The 16930-nt window shown below is 50.2% G+C and overlaps 1 protein-coding gene across 1 annotated transcript; it reads left to right on the top strand.

Annotated features, from left to right (window-relative positions):
- The first annotated feature begins 4000 nt into the window (after positions 1 to 4000).
- MCM2 (minichromosome maintenance complex component 2) lies at positions 4001 to 16575 on the top strand. Its single transcript, XM_005522069.2, has 16 exons — positions 4001 to 4047; positions 4501 to 4688; positions 5233 to 5408; positions 6056 to 6319; positions 7340 to 7559; positions 7932 to 8139; positions 8823 to 8957; positions 9143 to 9334; positions 10386 to 10479; positions 11012 to 11262; positions 11517 to 11643; positions 11860 to 11972; positions 12109 to 12351; positions 13135 to 13317; positions 14508 to 14663; positions 15510 to 16575. Exons 1-16 carry the CDS (start codon positions 4042 to 4044, stop codon positions 15618 to 15620), a joined length of 2667 nt encoding a protein of 888 aa, XP_005522126.1. The 5' UTR covers positions 4001 to 4041; the 3' UTR covers positions 15621 to 16575.
- Positions 16576 to 16930: the final 355 nt, after the last annotated feature.

Here is a 16930-nt window from a genome sequence, read left to right as displayed (position 1 = left end):
AATGGAAAGGGTCGGGAGGCGGGACTAAGGGGGCCGATCCGCCGCGCTTTAAAGGCGCCTGTTCCCTCACCCACCTGCGGGTCGCGAGCGCGGCTGGAGCCGGGGCCGGTGGGGACAGCCAGGGAGGTGTTCCCGGCGCTGGGCGGGTCCGGCAGTCTCGGGTCTGCCCGTGCAGGGCAAGCTCGATCCCTGACAGCTCGATCCCACCCTCCGGGCCAGCCCGCACAGCCCCACATCCCACCCGAGAACGAGCGCTCTGCCGTCCTGCACTCACCGTCACACAGCTCCGGCGGGAAACAGGATACACCTCCGCAGGAATTCTCTACAGCCTCTGCATGCAAGGCAGGGCAGTTAATAATTGAGGGTGATCCGATAATAAGTTCCTGCAGGGGAGAATGATTAACAACCCATGAGTTTGGCTTTTAATACGAGTTTAAAGCTGACTGAAGAAACGCGGCGTAGCTTGGACAACTGCTGCTAAAGGGAAAAGTGATCAATAATTAGCAGGATTTGGAGGTGCAAATACCAGACAAACAAAAGAGACTCTTAGTATAGTAAACAAGGAAGAAGCTGTGACAAATGAGCCAAGATTTATTTAGGAAATTATAGGAAATAACCAGCACGTTATTCTCAGCAGTAAGAGCTGGCTGACGGGGAAGTTTCAAGGAGAATGTTTGTTATCTGAATCATTGCAAGGACTGGAGGATACATTCTGGCATGGTTTTCTACCTGTGGTTCACCTGTGGCTGCAGGGTTTGTTTCTGTAGGATTGCAAGGCTTGTGCTAAGCCGAAGTTTGCTGTACAGACCCTACACCTCTTTAAAAGATCCCTACATTGGTCAAGTTTGCGTGTTTTGCTCTACCAAACGCCATACGCAGAGGGTTCCAGGCCCTCCTCGCACGAAGATAGATCTTCCTCGGCTTAAATCTGCTTGATCCTCTTCTCAGGTCAAATTTTCCAGCTACACCTCAGCAAGCCTCACAAAGGGGTTGTACCTGAAGACTTGCCTGCCTCAGCCCTACTCCTCTGATTTTCCACTGGGTTGAAAAGGTTTTCATGCTGATGTCATGCTTTTGGAATGACATCTGGAGAAGCCAGTCCTTAGCTTGTCTCATTTCACACTGTTGTTCAGGTTAATAATATGTTGCAATATTTTGACATGTTCCATTTATGGATCCAAGCTCACAGGCTTGGCTGACACCAACATCTCTGAGTTACAGAAGGGACACTTCTGTTTAAAGAGAGGTGGAGTGTTTCTGCCTAAAAAGTGCCTTGGTAACAGACGAGTAAAATCCATGTCTTGTCACTTGTAGCCTCAGGCACTAACTAGTTGAATGTGTTACCTCCCACATAACTGTGTCAGAAGGAGAGATTTTGCTTTCCAATCCACCTGCTCTTCATCTGATTCAGTTTGAGGCTAGAGCTCAGTATTTGGGACACCAGATCCAGAAGCTGTTTCATGGTCAGGAGACTGCCGGGTGCCACTGCAAGGACTGTGTCTCTTTATCTCCTGCCTTCCTCCCTGCTTGTGTGAAACAGGAGTTATATTTCCTTGGAATCAGCCAGCCTTGCCTATCAGCCCCCACATGGTGTGCACAAACATAACTCTACTCTCCCCACCTCCAAGGACTGTTCCGTGTCCGTAACTGCACACATCCTTCCACTTCAGCTGAGCCCTGCTGCTCCGTGTGTCATCTCCTCCAGCCAAAGCTTGAAGGTGGCAGGGCTCACTCCCTTTGTCCTAGCTGTGTTACTTGGTGTTGCTGGGCTGAAGCAGGACAAGAGATGTTCAGCAGTCTTGATACAACCTTGAGGGCTCAAGGAAGGCTGGCACTTGTTGCTGTACTTGCTGCAGCCTGCTGTGCTATGGCAATCTCACCTGCTTTGCAGGTGTCAGAGGTGGAAGATGCAGACATGGTGTCCAGGACAGCATTGCACCTTCATATCATCACCAAATTCCACTCTTTTGGGACATTTTATCTCTCTCAAATGCTCTTTCAGTTTTTATTAGATCAGTCTACTGAACAGGATATTACTTCTCATCTGAAACTGCTTTGCTGTTCAGGTGCTGAGCAATTGCAGGGACAGATGTGCCTGTCTTGTTTCAGAGCTATTCTACCAACCTACTGATTTCTAGTATTGGGCATAAATTTGCACCATAGGATACCAGCTGGACTGCACTCCTGTGTCTTTTTTTTCAAGGGGAATTCAGTCTCTAGGGCTCTTCCTGTGCTGTAAGAAGCCTCGAGTCTGCAAAATCCTAGTGGTGTGGATAGACATTCAGGAGTTTGGTAAGGTCACCCCAGTGATCAGCCTGGGCCCCATCTGCATCTCAGCCCTCTCACATACCCAGTCCATGTCACTAGTGTAGTAGAAGGGGCCCTATTCCATGGCAGCAGCCTGATTTTGGGGGTGGTTTTAGCTGCCCAAGCTCAGTTCTTGTCAAAGAGACTGAGCACCCCAGCTCAAGCACTTGTAGGTGGCATCCAAAGTTATCAGTGGATATCATGGACGTGGCATGTGGTCTCCCAAGAAGGACAAACAGAAAATCTGTCTGTCCATCCAGCTGTCGAGTGCCTGGAGAGACAGTGGCACCCTGTGGTGACACTGGCTCATCACAGTGTGTCATCTGGGCCTTGTCAGACAGCACCACCTTAGCCAGGTCCTGGGCTGCCTTCCCTTAAGCCATAGAACTATTGGGTTGGGAAAGACTGGACATTAGGAAAGAATTCTTCATTGGAAGAGTGCTCAAGCATTGATCAGGCTTCCCAAGGAGGTGGTGGATTCACCATCCCTGAAAGTGTTCCAAAACCCTGGAGTTGTGGTGCTTAGAGACTTGTTATAGTGGTGGACTTGGTAGGGCTGGATTAACTGTTGGACTCCATGACCTTGAGGATCTTTTCCTACCTTCATGGTTCTGTGATTCTCTGACCTCTAAGATCAAGCCCATGGTGGTCTCTAGAAACCTACAAGTGGGGGCATCTTGGGGGTGTCTCTGTGTCTATTTCACTCTGAGCACCAGCCAGCTCCCTGTCATGTGTCACAGAGAAGAGGCTGAGCCACTCTCCTATTTATATCATGATGCTCCTGCTTTGCTATATTGGTATCAGCCTGAATCATCCAGCTGAGCTCCTGGAAGATCCATTTCAGATTGTCAGCTGCCTCTTCAGTCACTTTTGCTTCTGGTGACTCCTGTTTCAGGGTCATTGTCCCAGCCCTGAGTCCAGCCAAGAGCAGAAATAGCCTGATACTAAAGAGTGGTAATAAACCGTTCAGAGAATGCAGGTCTCCAAAATCCAAACCGCCTGCTGTTAGGCAAGACCCTGTGGCTTGGAAAGAAGTATTCCACCTCCTTGCCAAACATCTGCCCATTGCTTGTTTGTCTCTTTAAATTCTTCTTCCAGTCTCTATGGGACAGGTGCTCTTCTTCAGTTCCTCTCACAAACGCCATTTGCTCGCTGCACTGAACAGCTGGAGAGACAGATGTGTATGTTCTCCAGAACGGCTCTGATCAGCCCCATGGCAAAAAAAACCAAAACAACAAAACTCAAAAAAAAAAAAAGCAAACCACAAAACAAAACCCCCAAAACCCCACAGAAAACCCCCAAATGCCAGCACCTCCTTCCCACCTCTTGTAGTTTCAGAGAGAATCAGAAAACAGATGACAGAATTTGGTCAGTGACAAACCCGGTCAAGCCAGGCTTGATTTTAGCTGCCGAAGAGGCAGCCGTGAGCACGGGAATTCACAGTGGGATCTGCCCCGTGACCCGGGTACCCGGGAGGAGGAGATCCTTCGAGCCCAGAGGGAAATGTTTGCCAAAGTTTGCCAGCGCTGCCCACCAGCCGCCCGAGCCCCCGCGGCCCGTGGGGGTGGCCGGGGGTGGCCCTGGGTCCCGCCCACTCCCGGGCCCCGTCAAATTATGCATATTCATAAGACGAGCCCCGCCCATGCCTATCTATTATTCATGATGTTTCGCGGGCTTTTGTGACCACGTGGGTTAGTTTTCGCGCGGAATCTGGTGGGGCAGGAAGCGGCGGTGATGGCGGTGAGCAGCCGGGCCGGGTTCATTTGGGGTGCCACCCCGGCTCTGCGGGCCCCCCGCTGCGGGACACTCGCCACTGCGGCCGTGCGGGGTCCAGAGAGGATTTCGGGGTGGGGGGGAACATTGGGGGTGCGCCCGGCTGTGCTCCCAAAACGCCGAGGGGATTTTCCCGCGTACCAGCGCCGCAGAGGAGAGAGCCGGGCCGGGGCCGGATCGGACCCTTTCCCCCGCTCCGGCCGCGCTGCTCTCGGAGGATGGGTTTACCCCCGTCTCGCCCCTCCATTTTTGGAGGGCCGAATTTCCATTGGCATTTGCGAGGAGGGCTAATTACTATAACTCATCGGTGATCCCTATACCCCCCTTCCTACCGCGGCCCACAGCGCAGAGGCTTCTGGAGACACCAGCCCCCTCTCTCCCTGCGGCCCCCTGCCCTCACCCTCCCTCTTGTCCTTGCAGGACTCCTCCGAGTCGCAGGCAGCGGTGACCAGCCCCGTGCAGAGCTCCCGCCGCGGCGATGCCTTCACTTCCAGCCCCGGTCGGGACCTGCCCCCCTTTGAGGATGAGTCCGAAGGGCTCCTGGGGACCGAGGGACTCCCCGAAGAGGAGGAAGAAGGGGAAGAGCTCATTGGGGAAGGGATGGAAAGGTAAGAAAGTCGTTCGGGGTGGGTCGTGTCTGGCGATGGGGTGCTGGGGATGTCAGTGCAGCCAGCGTTGTGGAGGGAGCTCTCAGGACTTGTGGGATCCCTCTGCTGTGCTGGTAGCTGGGGTGAGGGGGCTGAAGAACTGCTGGGAAATGCAGAAAGGCCAGATTATGGTGTCATTTGAGTTCTGGAAGAACCAAGCGAAGTGCCGGCATGTTCCAGGGTGGGTAAACCAGGGTCTGCCTGGATGTGTGATGTGCATTCAGCTCAGCTCTTTACTTCCGCAGGCATGAATTTTGATACTGTTTTACCCACAAGGCCTGCCGGCAAGCTGAACTTCACAACACAAAGCCTTGAATGCTGGTATTCCTAACTGTGGTGCTGGAGCCCTTTAGTGCAGGGCATCTTCCACTGGGAAGTGCCTTCCTGCTCAACACTGTTCTGTCCTGCTGCAGTGCAGCTGTCCTGACACCTGCCCAGCAGCAATGGAGAAGGGCTGCAGAATTGCTTTCCTGGCCTGATTCCCTGCTCTGTGTGTGTGTGCTAGGGACTACCGCCCCATCCCGGAGCTGGACGTGTACGAAGCGGAGGGCCTGGCCCTGGATGATGAGGATGTGGAGGAGCTGACTGCCAGCCAGCGGGAAGCTGCCGAGCGAGTGATGAGGCAGCGGGACCGCGAGCTGGAGCAGGGCATGGGCCGCATGAGGAGGGGGCTGCTCTACGGTAGGTGCAGTCAGCTGTACCGGGTGTGCCACCCTGTGTGTACACAGCCAGCTGTGCTTGGTAATAACCTAGCCAAGCTCCCCCGAAGGGCTAGTTTATTACTAGCTCCCAGGTTAGTAGGGAGGTCTCTACAGCTCCAGTGTGTCTGGGCTCTTAAAGAAATCACTGGTTGTGGGTTTGGCTGGATTCCCCAGTGCAGCCTTTGGGTTTCCTAGGAGCTCTTTTGGTGACCTCCTAGTTACTGCTGAAACAGTTGGGATCCTGGGCCTTTATCAAATGGTTGGGATTTTACCAAGCGTATACTGTGGAATTTGTTTGTGTTGGTGCTCCTGTACAGACTTTTGTGGGCTGGATGGAAGGGCCTTTGATGCACTTTAAGCTCATTCCTTGGTCACTGCATTAATGGATGTGAATGTGTGCTGTTGCATACAAATTTTTAAATTCACACCCTTAAAGTCTTAGCTATGTTGTAGAAGATGTAGGAGGAAGTCTAGAACTGGATTTAGGCTGGGCCTGGGCTATCACTTGGTTTGTATCCCAGGCTGTGACTGCTTTACTTCCACAGCCTATGCAATCCCACTGTGACTAATCCATAGAGTGGGAATGGGAATCCCAGATCTTGAACAGTTTTTCCTCCCACCCCTTAGACAGTGACGATGAAGACGAGGACCGTCCTGCACGGAAGAGGCGGCTGGCAGAGCGGGCTGCTGAAGGCATGGAAGAGGAGGATGAAGACATGATTGAGAGCATTGAGAATCTGGAAGACATGAAAGGGCACTCAGTGAGGGAGTGGGTTTCCATGGCAGCTCCCCGGCTGGAGATCTATCACCGCTTCAAGAACTTCCTGAAGACCCATGTGGATGACCATGGGCACAATGTCTTCAAGGAGAGGATCAGTGACATGTGCAAAGGTATGGCTGGGTCATCGGAGGCTCTCTCTTTTTTTATGTGAGTTATGGTACTTTGTGGTGATCCAGTACAGAGGTGGAATTTTGCTGCTTGCTCTCTTTGTTCCAGACATTGAATCAGCACTTTAAGAAAGCCTGATGCTGATGGAGATAAATGAATAATGGAAACATGTCTGCTGTCTTCTTTGATTCTGGCTGACTAATTAGAAGGCCCCTAGTGTCTGCTCCTCATTAATATTCATTTCGTAGAAATGCTAGCAGAAGAATATGTGGGGCAGCAGACAGTGGTCTGCAAGTTTGTGATCTGAAAGAGACAACAATTGCTTGCTGTCTGCACCAGTTACTTTCTCACACTGGAAACTGGATTATCCAGCAAGGGGACACAAACAGACCTTGTGACTTTGGAAATTGTGTCAGTGTTGCAGCCTTGTATTCTGACTAGGCGCTGCCAGAAGAAATGGTCATTAAGGCTGACATTGATGAGTTTTAAAAGCAGAAATTGTCGCATCTAGGAACAGCTCATGTAGCTGTAGTTGTTGTATTTCTTCTTTATATTGAGCAGAAGCTTAAGCAGTGGAACAGGATCAGTTTTATGAAGCTAGGAAATAAAAGGCATTTGTCTCATCCATTTCCACAAACATAAGACACAGGAGGTTTTTTGCCAGCCATTCAGCACACATAATGTCTCTCCTATTAACTTCTGTTTCCTGGAGGTCTCTGAGAGGGTTGTATATTGGGCTGAGGCTTTTGAATTTCAGGAACACTGAGCCTGGGAAGTATCTGTGCAGAACTGGAGAGGAACAATCACAAGTTTGGTATTGATGAAGAATTTATTAGAGAAATAAATTTAAAAGGGTTTTCCTTTAACAATTTTTAAATTGTTAACCTGTAAATTTCAGGGAAGGTGCAGAGATCTACTAACTGCAGCCTGCAGGATACAGTCTTGTCTGTTCTGACTATCCTTTGCAAACTCCTTGAGGAGGGAACAGGCTGAAATTACAATTCACCCTATCTTTTTTTAAGAGAACAGAGAGAGTCTGGTGGTGAACTATGAGGATCTGGCAGCCCAGGAGCATGTCCTTGCCTACTTTCTGCCTGAGGCCCCAGCAGAAATGCTGAAGATCTTCGATGAAGCAGCCAAGGAAGTGGTGCTGGCCATGTACCCCAAGTATGATCGTATTGCTCAGGAGATCCATGTCCGCATCTCCCACCTCCCCCTGGTGGAAGAGCTGCGGTCACTCAGGTAAGAGCAGAACTACCAGCAGTGGCTGTGAGACTGGCATTAGGCTTTGGGGTGCTCAGGACTCACCTGTGAGCTAAACCTCCGGGTAAGTCTAACAGGATAGCTGAGGTTAGCACAGGAAAGAATCATACTGTTGTAGGGTTAAAATATATATATATTAATTTTGATAATAAGTTGACGATATGGGGATAAGGGGTGGAATGTCCTGGGGTGACTTTATGATACTGGTATCCCCAATCGTCTGGTTTACATACTAAGGATGAATTTTCAGCATCCCTGAGGTAAACTTGTGCCTTGCAGCAAGAGTATTTCTGGAGGGTGTTTTGCCTTCTCTGCCCTGCAGCCATCCAGCATATCTCTGTCTTTCCCCAGGCAACTGCACTTGAATCAGTTGATCCGGACTAGTGGAGTGGTGACAAGTTGCACAGGGGTCCTGCCTCAGCTCAGCATGGTCAAATATAACTGCAGCAAGTGTAACTTCATCCTAGGACCCTTCTTCCAGTCACAGAACCAGGAGGTGAAACCTGGTTCCTGTCCGGAGTGTCAGTCTCTTGGCCCATTTGAAATCAACATGGAAGAGGTAAGAGATTGTGTGCTTGCCTGGATGGGAGTGGCTGCTCATCCTGCTCCACTGCCTGTTCCTCACGGCCCTGCTTTGACTCCCACCCTTTGAGCAACTTGCTGTGGGGAGAGGGGTATTCTGCTATATCCAGGGGTCTGTGAAGATAGGTCTGTTTGAGGTCTGTTTGAGTTCTTGACCCAAATGACTCAATTTATCAAACAAAAGTAATTTATTGCCACACTGTAGGTGTTTGGATTGACTCTTCTGCCACAGTCATCTTTGTGGTACACAGTTATTTATTCCTGTTTTAGAAATGCAGACACAAGCTGTCCAGATCTCCTTCCCAGATTAGTTCAGTCTGTCCTGATCTGTCAGCTAAGGAAACCAGAGAGCAAAATCATTGATGTGGAGTTTCTGACTTTCATTCTTTGCTTTGATACCTTTAACCATCACAAGTGGAGCATTCTTCTCCCAGGAATTGCTCCAGTATTTGGGTGGACAAACACTGTGGAGGCTGAAACACGGTGGTGAGATGCAGCAAAGTGCTTTTCTGTCACCACTATTGTCTATTTTTCCCATGTCCATATTTTTCTTACTGAAGTACAGTAAGTCTTGGAATGGCCCATCTCTCTGAGGTGCCTGTGAAAAGCCATGCTGGTGCCTGCTGGACTTGCTGGGTCACTTTGATTTTGTTGCTGCAGACAGTCTATCAGAACTATCAGCGCATCAAGATCCAGGAGAGCCCTGGGAAGGTGGCTGCAGGCAGGCTGCCCCGCTCCAAGGATGCCATTCTCCTCGCTGATCTGGTGGACAGCTGCAAGCCAGGAGATGAGATTGTGAGTACATTGTTCATGAATCAGGAGAGCAGAGGGTATTTTTAAATTCTGGCAGTGACATCATAGGAACATCTATGGGAGTGTGGGGAGGGGTTGTCCTCAGATGCATTTGAGCCTTACCTTAAAATGGAGAGGGGGCTGCTTTGTACTGTGCAGGCACTGACACAGCATTTTCTGCTTCCCAGGAGCTGACAGGGATCTACCACAACAACTACGATGGCTCCTTGAACACTGCCAATGGGTTCCCAGTGTTTGCAACTGTGATCCTGGCCAACCACATTGCCAAGAGGGACAACAAGCTGGCTGTTGGGGAGCTGACTGATGAAGATGTGAAAGTGATTGTGGGTCTGTCCAAGGATGAGCAAATAGGGGAGAAGGTGGGTCAGCCTTAGACATCCCTTTTTTCCCTGTTGATAGCTTGCCATCACCTGGCAGCTGGATCAGAAATTGATGAAATGGGTCAGCTGGCCAAACAGTGGTTAAAGGAACCCAGAAATCCCAGTTTTCTCTGAATGGTCTTCTGTAACTCTCAGGCAGCTGTTGATGAGCATCAGTTTTAGGAGGGAAATAAATAAGGAACCTCCCTTGTACTTCTGGAGGTCAAATTTTCTGTTTCTCCCATTCATTCTGTGAGCCTTCTACATCACAACAAGGCTAGAACTCAATTGAGAGACACTCAGACACTGCTTATATCTGATAAGTTTTTCTCTCCCTGTGTCTTAAAAGCCAAGTGGCAGAAGTGTTCTGTGAGGCCAGTGACTGCATCTCCACTCCGCTGAAGGGGATATTATTGCTTAGCTTAAGTTGTGGTAGAGATTTTAGCTTTGCTTCTTCTATATGGTAAGACCTGAATACTCAAAAGAACAAAGCTCCTGGATTGGCATGTTCAGCCTCACTTGGGTCAGATTTAATCTCTGTACTGGGAGACTTGGCTCCATTGCCTTGGCTGTGCTGTTGTTACAGTGACAGCTTCAGTTGAGCCAGGAGTGTTTTAACACGAGTAGTCCCCAGCATCAGGTTACTTTCAGAATCTCCTTGAGGAAACAAGCCAGTTGCTCGTAATATTTGACTGTGACAACAATTCATGTGCGGCATAGCCCATTCAAGTACTGTCACGTGCAGTGAGTGAGCCTCTGATCAAGGTCTCCAACTTTACAAGAGCTGATAACAGGCACTTGTGATGTGCCTTATGCACAACAGGGTTGTGGAGCAGCCTCTAGCACCAGACTAAATAATCTGCCATGCCCCAGCTGCACCATTTTTGTGAAGCTCCGTCAGGCAGTGGGTGGATTGTTACCTTTGAAAAAGCCCTCATGCCCTGGATAATAAAATGCTCTTTGGAGGCAGCAGTATCTTAAGAGTAGCTTTAGATATGGCACCTTGCTGATGTTCATGGTATTCCCTGGACAACTCTGGTTTCCCTTTCAGATTTTTGCCAGCATTGCCCCATCTATTTATGGACATGAAGATATCAAGAGGGGCTTGGCTTTAGCTCTCTTTGGTGGGGAGCCCAAAAACCCAGGTGAGTGTCACTTGTGTCCTTTGGTCCTGCCTCATTCAGGGGAGAGCAAAGGGACTGGGGTTTGTTTGTTCCATTGCAACAGGAGCAGTTAGACTTGTCTGCGTGGCTTGGTAAGAGACAAGGTTTAGCAGACTGAGGGATATCTGTGATTGAGCTGGCTGTTTTATCACACTGAAAACTTCAGTTTGACAGTAGAAATGCTATGACTGAAAACAGTTCCTGCTGCAAACCCAGGCAAGTTTTTATCCCTCCTGTAGGAGTTCACCTTTAATGCTCCTTCAGAGGTTTGACCTTCTGGCACCCTGATTTGTTATCATCTCCTTAGAAGGATGTGTTAGGATATATCAAGGTTAGAAAGTCTGTTTTACAAAGATGGCTGCCTCCAAAACTGACTTTCTTTCACCCTCAGCTTTCCTGTAAACTGGTTGTTGTGCCTGCTGGTTGCCCTCTCTTCAGCTTTGTGGTGCTCAGGGCAGGGTTGCTGCCAAGCCATGCACTCAGCTGCCACATGGTTTTCCCATTGCTTTTGTAGGTGGCAAACACAAAGTTCGTGGTGATATCAATGTGCTTCTGTGTGGAGACCCTGGTACTGCAAAATCACAGTTTCTTAAATACGTAGAGAAGGCATCAGGCCGAGCAATCTTCACCACTGGCCAGGGTGCTTCTGCTGTGGGCCTCACAGCCTATGTGCAGAGGCACCCAGTCAGCAAGGAGTGGACTTTGGAGGCAGGAGCCCTTGTGCTGGCTGACAGAGGTGTCTGCCTGATTGATGAATTTGACAAGGTGAGCCCAGCTTCATCTCTCCAGGAAGGATTAGCTGTGAAGTGACCAGCTGTAACCTCTGTCCTCTGAGGACACACTGTAACTCGGGGTGATGTCTCCCAGATGACCTAAGTGCCTGCAGTTTGCTTAGGCCCTTGCTGTTCCATACTGCAGTTTGCTGCCTTTACAGAGCACCTGGAGCTGATTCCCCTTGGTGTGTTTGGCAGTAGGGTATAGACATAGTTTCACTCTAACTCATTCTTGCTTTCCTGTAGATGAATGATCAGGATAGGACCAGCATCCACGAAGCCATGGAACAGCAAAGCATTTCCATCTCCAAAGCAGGCATTGTCACATCCTTGCAAGCTCGCTGCACCATTATTGCTGCTGCCAATCCCATAGGTAAGTGCTGAGGGACTACAGGACCATCTCAGCCTCTCAGCATAAGTCCACAGTCATGAGAGCTGTGGCACAGCTTCCCCTCCCTCTGCCTGGTTCCTTCAAGTCTGGAGCAGAGATCAAGCATGCAGAAAAGTCTTCAGTAACATACTGGAGGTCTGTCCTTCCTCCAGAGCTCCAGCCTTGGAGCCTGTGTGACCTGGATTGTCTCTGACCCAGGTGGGCGCTATGACCCGTCGCTGACGTTCTCGGAGAACGTAGACCTGACAGAGCCCATCATCTCTCGCTTCGATATCCTGTGCGTGGTGAGAGACACGGTAGACTCAGTGCAGGTAGGGGCTGTGTCAGGAGTCTGAGCGTGTGTTGGGCCTCAGTGCTGCTGTTGGGATGCTCAGCTGCAGCTGCCCATTGAGGTTTTTGTGTCCAGTGAGTGTGCTCAGTGTCTGTTGGTGCACTGCTCTCTTGTAGGATGAAATGCTTGCCCGGTTCGTTGTTGGCAGCCATATCAAGCACCACCCAGGCAACAAGGAGGCAGTGAATGGGGACAATAACGAGGTCATCCTTCCCAACACTTATGGGGTTGAACCCATTCCTCAGGAGATCCTGAGGAAATATATCATCTATGCCAAAGAGAAGGTTCATCCCAAACTCAACCAGATGGACCAGGACAAGGTGGCCAGGATGTACAGTGACCTCAGGAAGGAGTCTATGGTGAGAATGCTGAGGAAAGGAGGGAAGAACTGTATGTATCTAGGCTGCAAATCAGCCTGAGACTGCTCCAGCATATGTTGACACATTCTTGCCATTCCCATCACAAAAGTCTGTGCCACTGTTTTGTGAGAGACAGGCAGATCCTGCAGTGTCTGCTGAACAGATGATTCTTCATCTGAGTGCAGAGTCTTGCCTGTTGGTGACGTGTGGACTGATGGACTGGACACATGTACAGTGCCTGCCATGGCAAAGTCCTTTTGTTGTCACCCAGTCTGGCAGGCCCGCAGGAGATGTTTGCATTCACTCAGATCCACGTGCTCCTGGTACATTACAGGGAGCCATTAGCTGTAGAAAACGCCCTCTTTTTTGTCTGTGGGATGTCTCGGGCTCATTTCATGCTCTCCAAGTGAAGGAGGAATTTGTTGAGGTGTAAGGGAGATTTTTTGGAGCTTGGGAAAACGATACCTTTTTTGATTGGCTTTTTGTTTCTTTAACTCCTAAAATTTGCTGGAGGAAACTGGATTGCTAGCCTTGGAAAGGCCCTGAAGAGTGTCACGGAGTGTCCCCACAACATCCCCTTGCACCGTGCTGATTTCAGATGAACAGGGAAGCTGTGCCAGGCTGTGTGGCTGTGCCAGCAGGTGGCAGAGCCTCCTTAGCCTGAGTGAATCACCCTCGGAGGTGCAGAGAGAGCTCCTGCGGTGTGAAAGGAACTGGATGCTGGGCCCAAAGGCACCTGTCTTGCCCTGTATCCTTCAGTAACGTGTTGCCTCCTCCCCTCAGGCAACGGGCAGCATCCCCATCACGGTGCGGCACATCGAGTCCATGATCCGCATGGCCGAGGCGCACGCGCGGATGCACCTGCGCGATTACGTGGTGGAGGACGATGTCAACATGGCCATCAGGGTGATGCTGGAGAGCTTCATCGATACTCAGAAGTTCAGTGTCATGAGAAGCATGCGCAAGGTGGGCACCACCTGAGCCGGGGCTGTGGCTGCACCCCAGGCCCCGTGGGTTCAGCTGCAGCCTCCTTGCACTGCCCTGGCCCTGGGGAGAGACCTCATGCTCTGCAGGGGTCTGTCCTGGGGAGACAGGCTCAGTGCCTGTGTAAGTGGAGTGCTGTGGGTCTGAAGTGTCAAGGAAGTTCACTGTGTGACCATCCAGGAGCCACTGTGGCAGTCACACTAACACCACCTGAGCTGGGACCGAGGCCACTTCACAGCTACACGCACCACACTCACAGTCAAACAAGGTTTCCTATGCCAGGTTTTCCCATAGCAGAACCTCAAACATCTGGATACTTAAAATAATTTAATCACTGTGCGATAGCAACAGCTCAAGCTGGGTGCCTTTGAGAAGGGATCCCAAACAAGGCACTGTTCCGTGACTGCCTCTCATTAGTCTGTGGTGAGGCAATGTCTTTGTTGGGTCTGAGAAGGAAGTGTACCTCGAGCCTCTGAGTCAAAAGCACTGCCATGTCTATTCTTTTTGACACCTTCCCTGCTATTTTGGCACAGGGCACCTGCTTCTGCTGCTGCCAGGTGATCAAGCCAAGTAGGCAGTTTGTTCACGTTTTTATTGGGCTCTGAGGCTACAGTTAACCACAGGGTAGCACTCACTGAGTTATGTGCAGTCTGCCCTGTTCTCTGAGTAGCAGGGGCTGGCTCCAAACAGCTCTTGGCTGGCCACATGCTGGCATTTATCCACTGTTGAGTGTCTGCCCTCTGTCTGGACGACTCGTGGCCTCTCTCTTTGGCTTCAAACAGCCTGCCAAGTATGAGCATCTGCTGGGGAGGCACAGGGCAGTCTGGGTTAAGGGGAACGGCTCTGTCCCTTGACCAGGGCCAGCCCTCCCATGGCTTTGTCCCTGTGGGCAGCGCACTGCTAGTCCCCAAGAGGCACCAGCACCACTACGGAGATTCCAGATGGGAATAAAAGCAGTCAGCAGAGGAGTTGTGGCTGTCAGAGGGCTGCCACTGCATGTGCAGGTGGCAGCTTGGCAAGGCCATAGTCACTTGAGATACACTAAGGGGACAGGTGACAGCAGTGTCATTTGGTTCCCTGTGTGCTCTGTGGGAGGAGGGGGTTGGTTGATGTTGGGCACTGCAGTGTGTCACTGTTCTGATCCTCATGGCTCGTCTCATCCTCCCTCCTAGACATTCTCTCGCTACCTTTCATTCAAGCGAGACAACAACGAGCTGCTGCTGTTCATCCTGAAGCAGCTGGTTGCAGAGCAGGTGATGTACCAGAGAAACCGCTATGGAGCTCAGCAAGACACCATAGAAGTCCCAGAGAAGGATCTTGCGGACAAGGTATGGGCTTATAACCAGCTGCCTCTGGTTTTCTCTGCAGCCTCAGAAGCAGAGGCATTCTGAGACTTCTAAATTCCCTTCCTGTGTTACAATACCATAAAAAAGACTGGTGCTAATCAGTATCATCAGGATTGTCTCCTCTGTATGTGCTCCTCTTGTTTGGAAGTGCCATATTCTTCCCTCTCTGTTCTCATACCCCTGCTTAAAGCTTCAGGGTTGGAATGGTAGATCCTGCAGGTGAATGAGAGCTCAAGTTCCCTGGCATCTGCATTTGAAGAAGCAAAAAGCAGAAAAGTCTATGTATATGAACTTTTCCAATACCTCCTGAGGCTCACTTGCCTCCTCCTTCACACTGGTCCAAAGGCTGCACTTCCGACTTGGCCTTTCTGTGCAAAATACTGACCTTGCTTAGAACTAAAGCAGTGTTTGATTCCTGGATTAGTGTTTTTCTGCTCTTTGCATCGGATGTGCAGAGTAACTACTTCCAAAGCCACAGCTTGGTGTTGCCAGGGTGGCCATCCCCAGTCAGATGTCTCCCTTGCAAAACTCTCCTGCTGGATGAGGTTTTGGGGACTTTTGGATAGGAGTTACATTCTAGCTCTGGTGGAAGTAGAATGAGCTGAGAGCAGGCAGATGCTGAGCCAGCATCCTCTCTTGGCTCAGCTCAGCACTGCCAACGCTCTTTCCTCCTGACCCGCAGTCTCCCCTGCTACTGCAGTTCTGGATCCTGCTGAGCAGAGCAGAGATTGCTGACTGTCCAATTTTATGCAGCCTCTGCTATGGAAAATCACATGGTTCTTACTTTGATTAAATAAACATTTACCTCTCCCCTCTTCCTCCTGCCAGGCTCGGCAGATCAACATCCACAACCTCTCAGCCTTTTATGACAGCGAAGTGTTCAAGATGAACAGGTTCAGCCGGGATGTGAAACGGAAGCTGATTGTCCAGCAGTTCTGAGGCTGGCAGCAGTCTGCCACCTGCTTCTGTGAGATGAGACCTCCATCTTCCAGCCCTCCAGGAATGCCACAGACATCCTGAGCCAGAGGGACCAGGCTGCACATCCTCTTGCTTGCTTTGTGCCTTATGGATTAAGGGAGTGCTGAGCTGCTGAAGACCTTGTAAATAGAACAGTATTAAGTAGTTAAATGCCCTGTCAAGTCTGTTTAGCAACTTTGTTCACTATTTTGCCTTGTAGCTAAGCACAGCAGGGAGAGTATTGCTGGCCATATACATGGCATGTTTTCTGTTTGTTTGTCACTAGTTGTTACGGGCTCCTCTGCAGGAGGGACTAAGTGGGAGCATTCAGAAAGCATTATCCATCCCCCTTGGATTGCAAGCACCCTCAGGGATTCTCTGTTCCCATCTCTGGTGACTGTACAGCCTCGTGGGTGATAACTGAAACTGCTTTCAACTCTCCATGAACCAGCCAGCCTCTCTGCTCCAGGCCTTTGCGCCTGACACTTGACATTTCCCCAGGTGCCCACATGGGTTGACCTTGTGCTTGGTTTCTGCAGGGGAGGAGGGGGGAGGCAGAGGAAGACAAGAACTGAAACAAAACATAGCTCCTTTTGATCTTAATGGTGACCTGTATGGGCACTGAAAACTCCTTCAGCACCTGCTGGGGAATCTCCAGAAGCTGGTGTGGAGAGGCTTCCTTTGTTTAGTGAATGTTATCACTGTGTAGCTGTCAGCAAGTGTGAATTTACAACTGAATCCAAGTGCTACCTTTGACACTTAAACTGAACACCCTCTCTCACACCCATTTGTTGAGGGTGAAGTACCCATGGTGCTGGTTTTGGGCATGGCAGTGGAGGAGGCCTAAGCTGGACGTGTTCAGGGAGGACAGGATGGGCTCAAGGTTCACATGCAGTTTTCTTAGTATGTGTGTTTTAAATACATCTGTTTTTCAATACTTCTGCATTTCCTCTTTTGGTAACTCCTGCCACCAAGAGTGGAAGTAAGAGCTTAAGTGAGCAAACCTGGGTGCTGCATGAACTGCTCAGCAGTTGTGGGGTCAGGTTTGGGTACAATCACATCTCATGTTTGCACTTAGGTTAGTAGGAACGACCAGCTCTGGCTCTCAGCTCTAGCTGAGACATCTGTGGACTGATAGCAGGACACAGTTGCCCTGGACCATGCCATTAATGCTGCCTTTCCCACCAAGGACCTGCCTGCAGCGGTTCCTTCCCTGTCTTGCCTGTTTATGTTTGTGTCCCATTGCAACTGTTCCATCAGAGTATTTCTCATCTCCCTTCCTTACACACACT

This window comes from Pseudopodoces humilis, chromosome 13 (genome assembly GCF_049639895.1).
Source record: "Pseudopodoces humilis isolate 2021_Gansu_Grassland_sample_001 chromosome 13, ASM4963989v1, whole genome shotgun sequence".
Taxonomy (NCBI): domain Eukaryota; kingdom Metazoa; phylum Chordata; class Aves; order Passeriformes; family Paridae; genus Pseudopodoces; species Pseudopodoces humilis.
This window is presented reverse-complemented; position numbering and strand designations above follow the sequence as displayed.